This window comes from Asparagus officinalis, chromosome 6 (genome assembly GCF_001876935.1).
Source record: "Asparagus officinalis chromosome 6, Aspof.V1, whole genome shotgun sequence".
NCBI classification, from domain to species: domain Eukaryota; kingdom Viridiplantae; phylum Streptophyta; class Magnoliopsida; order Asparagales; family Asparagaceae; genus Asparagus; species Asparagus officinalis.
In genome coordinates this window covers 22525443-22532142 of record NC_033799.1, presented here as the reverse complement: position 1 = coordinate 22532142, position 6700 = coordinate 22525443, and the positions used below count along the sequence as shown (strand labels likewise).

At 34.6% G+C, this 6700-nt stretch overlaps 1 protein-coding gene across 1 annotated transcript; it reads right to left on the bottom strand.

The window, feature by feature from the left end:
- Positions 2429-6142, bottom strand: LOC109845906. Its single transcript, XM_020415156.1, has 4 exons — positions 4489-6142; positions 3520-4435; positions 3349-3436; positions 2429-3256 (listed from the first exon to the last, which is right to left on the bottom strand). Exons 1-4 carry the CDS (start codon positions 6140-6142, stop codon positions 2582-2584), a joined length of 3333 nt encoding a protein of 1110 aa, XP_020270745.1. The 3' UTR covers positions 2429-2581.

Genomic DNA, 6700 nt, shown 5'->3' with positions numbered 1-6700 from the left:
AGTAACGGGGATATTTTCCCGTCGTTACCATCATTGACGGGATATTTTCCCGTCGTTACCATCAATTAAGATTCACAACAAAAATATATTAAAAATACCCAATAATGAATAAGAGGGAAAACAAAAAATTCCATTCATTAATAACATCAATAAATAAAATTACACCATCCTCAAATATTCAATACTAATAACAAGAGTTAATATCCTAATCGTTCCAAAGAAAAATACATGAAACTATCTAAAACTAATTAAAATAAAAGTTTGTGGAAGACACATTCTTTCATCTCTAATCATCGTCAAATTAAAGAAGACTCGAGCTACCCCCCTCCTAATCTTGCATGGATAGCCTGAAAAATTTTAAAAAATCACATAATTAAGAAATATTAATGAAGCAAATATTATCTTATTAAGTAAAAATCATATTTTTTTAGTGCAAGTAGTCAATCATAAAAGTATATAAGAGATTTTACAAAAAATAATTACCTAGTCCTGCACATGTTCTCGAGTTTGAGGAGTTAATGAAGGTGATTGCCTAAAAAAAAGTTCTTGCATAGCTTTCACTTGTGACTCCAACTCAGACATCCTTTGTTGTTGTTGCTCCTGCTCATCTAAGCGTTGTTGAAGCATCTGGTTCTTTCTCTTTTCTTCTATAACCCGTGCTTCCAGATCAGATCGACTAGGGAGCGGTCCTCTCAAATCTTTCAAAGTAGTCCCGCCACCAAATACAATGATGTGACCATGAGATTGTTTCCCCCAGATTTTCTCAACTATCTCAATGTCAGAAAGTGAAGGGTTTGCTTGTTTGACTTGAACAATTTCATCCTATAAAAATTAAATTCGTATGTTAGTACTATATAATGCATCATTATCAAACTTAAACACATATTCTACTTACATATTTATCTTGATCCCCATTTTCTAGTGTTTCATTAGCTTTCTTTCGAGTTTCATGAAACATTTTTGCCACATCAGGTGGATTTCCTGACTTGCCACCCTTATTCAAATATTAAATACAAATGAGTACAACATCAAACTCAAAAACAAAGTAGTTATAAATAAATAGGAAATTAGTTTTGAATGTATACCAATTCCCACGCAATTTGTCTAAAGGATTTGCTGCCCGTGTGGTGGAGCATCTTTCGTTTGCCTCTGTTAAGTGTATTTTGTTGGCTTGCTTTCTATACATCAAGATTAAAAGATAATTTTAACAATCCAACAATATACATGAAAGAAATTAATTAATAAAATTAGGAGATTAATACCTGGAATTTTGAAGAAAAATAATGTTCCTTAACTAGCCAATCCCAGTCATCAACACTCACTTCTGTAGGTTTATTTCTAAGTGCAACTTGCAATGAATTTTCTTTCACATATTTCCTGTGCATGTCACCACGCCACTTATTCCACAAATCGCGCAAGTGTCTCATTACTGACTCTCTCTTTTGCTCCATGTCATCAGCATCAAATTTATCCTATATCAAATTTGAATCAAAATTTAATTTATAAGAATTAAAAACCAATTGTAAAAAATTAATTTTCAATGTACCTTAATGGATGCCCACATATGATCTTTATTTTGCTGTGGTATTTTGGCCCAATTCTCAACAGCTACTGGGCAAATATTTCTATCTCGAATAATAATTCCAAGATATCGTGAAAATTCTGGTTCAATAGCTCTATTCTGATAAAAAGTAATGATTTTTTTCTCCCCATGTGACAAATTATTCAACTTTAGACACTTATTACTACCACGAGGTGGATTTTTCTTCCTTTGAGAATTATCAGCTGCATACATCATATCATATGTTAGAAACAAGATATAGTTAAAGAAATTGATAAAAATATTTCTTCTTGTAATTAATAAAGAATATACCTTCTTGTCGAGATTCATTTAGTATTGCATCATCACTTTGCACTCGATGATTATCTGATTCTGCAAAAATTGAGCAATTATTAATCCAATCATAAAAAATAAATTGAAAGATAAAAACAAATAATAATAAATTTTAAGTCTCATCAACCTGCAGAATCATCATTCTCTTCATTGTTAGTATTTGCACTTCTCCTGCGATTTTGTGCAAAATTCTCCTCTTCAAAGTTTTCTGAATCAGCGCTAAAATTTGCATCCATATTTTGATCTTGTGTTGGATTTTGAATATTCAAGTTCATGTCATGACAAGTACGGAGTTGTTCCCTTCTTAATGAATTTTCTGCAATTGCTTGAAGTCGCTTCCTAATTAATGACCTGGGTGCTAGAAATTGTGCCTTTTTGCTTTTGGAAGTGACTTCTTGAGTTTTCATTTTCCTGCTATGAAAAGGAATTTAAGTATTACACACTATGTATGAAACAAATATCAAAAGAGAAATGAATAAAAGAAGAAGATATCACGAAGGACAAGCATAACAATAAATACATAATACACTAATGTAGAAGCACTTGCTGCAATGTCAAAGCCACATCCAAAATATGAAGAAAAGAACATCATATGTCTAAAAAAGGAATAGTTATAGTGAAGATACAACTTAAATTTTATCTCAATAACACAATATCATTTGTGTTCTATTCTTTAATTAAAGCGTTCTAATTCTCTGCTTGAGTCTTTTTCCTCTTTTTTGAAGTTGAGACCGAATTTACAATAATTGGATCAATATCACTCCTTCTCAAATTGATATAATCATCTTCCAATGATGTTGATGCAATAGCCTGAGCATCAAATGATTCATCTTGCAAATAAGCTTCAACTCCATCGTCTGTTATCCCACAATCATCTGTATCTGGTGGCATATCATAGGAATCACGGGGTTGTGCTTTAAGAACTACATGCCAACCTTCATTGGCAATATCCTCAACATAAAAAACTTGTGATGCTTGGCCAGCAAGTATAAAGTGGTCATTCGTCTTTAGCAAGTGTCGGCAGTTAATACTGATAAATCCATATTTGTCTTCTTTCAAAGCGGTCCCTTTTCCTTTGCCGTGCACATCCCACCATTTACAACGAAATAGAACAACCTTTCTTCTACCAGGATACTCTAATTCGACAACTTCAACCAAAGCACCATAATAATCTATATCTCCACCATCACCAGCATCACCAACAACTGCAACCCCACTACTTTGAGTTGACAAACAATTATCTCGACTTTCTGTATGAAATCGATGTCCATTTATGACAAATCCAGTAAAACATTTAACAATCTTACTTGGACCACGAGATAGTGAAAGTAAGTCATCATCTTCTCGATAACTCTGATAAACCTAAACAAAACCAAAATATGATCAAGTCATGGAACATGTAATAAAATGAACCAATCAAGATATTTAAAAAATAAGGCAAGATATATACGTACTAGAGCTTGGAACCACTCGATAAAGTTCTTATCCCAATCTTTATCATCATAGTGATTTGTGGGTTCTCTCACGAATTCATTGTAGTCCCTACATTAAAATATCATAAATATGATTAACGTTGACTAACTATAGTAAATTTATTAGTAGAATCTTAAACTTTAGTGACTTACTCAATGTGTGGTTGCACTTCATCACAGTTCTTTAGAACATAAATATGAGCTTGCAACCACTCACGTTCATCAAGGTAGCGGGTGGTGGCAGCACCCAATGCCCGCCCACTATGTCTGAAAATAGATAGTTGTGCTTCATTACATTCTCTATTGTCATCTTCATAATTTCTTTCAAGGCGATTAAACTTTGTCTCGAAGCCTTTTAGATATCTTGAGCAAAAAGTCATGCATTCATCTGCTATATATCCTTCAGCAATTGACCCTTCTGGACGTGCCCTATTTCTGATATATGACTTATAAGTATAAAGCTGACGCTCCACTGGGTACATCCATCGAAATCGAACAGGCCCTCCAAGTATGGCTTCAGATGCTAAATGAACTACTAAATGCAGCATAACATCAAAAATTGAAGGTGGAAAAATCTTCTCAAGCTTACATAACGTAAGTGGAATCTGCTCATCAATTTGCTTAAGTTCATCCACCCTTAATGTCTTGGCACATAATATAGTGAAGAATATGGAAAGTTCAATAATTGGTTCACACACTTTTGTAGGAAGAAGGCCACGAATCGATACAGGAATCAAGCGCTGCAAAAGAACGTGACAGTCATGACTCTTTAACCCCAAAATCTTACGCTCTTTAAGATTTACACATTGAGAAATATTGGATGAAAATCCATCTGGAACTTTTAACTCCTTTAGAAATCGACAAAATTTGCTTTGCTCTTCTTGGGATAAAGTATAACAAGCTGCTGGCATCACAAGTTTATCTCCTCTCTGGATTGGATGTAACTCCGGTTTTAAACTCATTGCTTGTAAATCGAGACGGGCTTTGATATTATCCTTTGTCTTTCCTTTAATGTTCATGATTGTTCCCAGCAGACTATCACAAATATTCTTCTCAATATGCATGACATCTAAATTATGTCGCAATAAGAGAGTTCTCCAATATGGCAAATAAAAAAAATACTTTTTTTATTCCAATTATCTCCCCGTCTTTCGTGTGATATTTTAATTTTCTTCTCTGGATGATTGGTCAAGGTGATCCCTATAAGATCTTCCACCTGCTTAAGGATGTCATCTCCGGTCAGCTTCGGCGCTGCATACCCTCTCTCCCTAGTGCCATCAAATGATTTCTTATCCTTTCTCCAACTGTGATTTTCATCAAGATAGCGACGATGCCCCATATAGCTCTGCTTGCCTCCATATTTTAACCTGATAGAGTGAGTGTGCTTATTACAACAAGGACATGCTAATTTCCCCTTAGTGCTCCATCCAGATAAATTTGCATAAGCAGGAAAATCATTAATGGTCCAAATTAGTGCTGCACGTAAAATGAAATTCTGTCTCAGAGATACATCATATGTTCGAACGCCTGAGGCCCACAACTCCTTTAGTTCTTCTATCAATGGTTGTAAGTAGGTGTCAATAGCATCTCCAGGACCAGTTGGACCAGGAATGAGCATAGATAAAATAAAATTAGATTGCTTCATGCACATCCATGGTGGTAAGTTATATGGTACAAGTAAAACGGGCCATATGCTATAAGAAACTTTTGAATTTGTGAAAGGTTGGAAACCATCACTTGCAAGACCGAGCCTAACATTTCGGGGCTCTTCGGCAAAGCTTTCATGTAGCTCATTAAAGTTTTTCCAAGCCTTAGAGTCAGCTGGATGCCTCATCACTCCGTCCTCAACTTGTCTTTCATGGTGCCATCTCATATCAGAAGCTGTCTTCGAAGACATGTAAAGCCTTTGCAATCGTGGCTTAAGAGGAAAATATCGCAATGTCTTTTGTGGTATTTTTTTACCATTTGCCTTTCGCTTGATCTCTTTTCCATGTTTATCAAGTTTCCATCTAGAAGCACCACATCTCTGACACGTATCAAGACCTTCTTCATTTTTCCAAAACAGCATGCAAGAGAATGGACACGAATCAATTTTTTCATATGATAGGCCAAGGTCTCGGATTAATTTTTTGGCCTCGTCATACGAATTAGGCAGTGTTGATTCCCCTGGCAATAGCTCCTCATTCAAAAACTGGAGCAACATTGAGAATGATTTATTACTCCACCTATTTAGGCTCTTTATGTGAAGTAGTTTCACTAAAGCAGATAACTTTGAACATTTAGAGCCTTCATACAAAGGTTTCTCGGAGTCACCTAAAAGACTGTAGAATTGTTTTGCATGTCCATCTGGTTCCTGCTCAAGAATATCCTGACTCGACGTGGCATCAGGTGCAACAACGCCAGTTGAATTATGAAATAAATCTCCAATCATTTCTTGCATTTCATCGTCACTCTGGCTTTCTTCTATCATTTCTTCTTGTTCTTCATCAAACTCCGAAATGGACTCACCCTGTCTTTCGCCGTGATGACACCAAAATCTGTAGTTTTTAATAATTCCATGAATAATCAAGTGGGTCTTTACCGACTCACGATTACCAGACTTCACATTGCTGCATTTAACACATGGACATCGAATTTCAAAGTCTTCATCCTTTTCATTAAAACTATCCAACAGCTTCTCATATGCATAGTCTAAAAACTGATCAACCCCTTCTTTATATTTTGGATCAAGTCTATCATCATCTACTAGGTCCATCCAATCTTTATTCGGCGCCATTTCAAGCAATGTACTAAAATTTCCTGAAAAATATTTCAACCTCTTCAAAAACTAAACACAAATAAATGCTTAATTTTATGTAGAGACTCATATGTTCAGATATATGGTCATTCTAATGCAAAGAAGTTAACCTATATATGGTGTCATTCAGAAAGTATTTATTTATGCAATTATAGGGTCAATTTAAAGGCAAAAATACTACCATATAACAAATTAGTAAATAGAACAAATTAGTAAAAAAAAACTCATTTTCCTTTCAAAGCACATGTGACATAGGAACTATGATTATAACTAACAAAATGACTTGTTAATGGAAAGTGGTATGTCCAAGCTTGACAAGTACATCTGAATAGCTAAAGAAATAATCATTTAAAATTCATTTAACTTAAGTAAATACCACACATTTATAGGGTATATAATTGCAACATGTATAGGGTACTTTAAGCCAATATAATTGCAACATGTATATAATGATGGTCAACTGGTCTCTTCACTAATTTTGGTCGTTAAATACTAGATTTCTTGTAGCGATGAACATTTGAGTGAGCAGTCAAAAGA

Coding starts and splice junctions, on each gene's coding strand:
- LOC109845906 (XM_020415156.1), bottom strand. CDS start 6,142: ATGGCGCCGAATAAAGATTGGATGGACCTAGTAGATGATGATAGACTT. Junction 3,437..3,519: donor GAAGTGCAACCACACATTGA/GTAAGTCACTAA, acceptor ATTTTAATGTAG/GGACTACAATGAATTCGTGA. Junction 3,257..3,348: donor TCGAGTGGTTCCAAGCTCTA/GTACGTATATAT, acceptor GGTTTTGTTTAG/GTTTATCAGAGTTATCGAGA.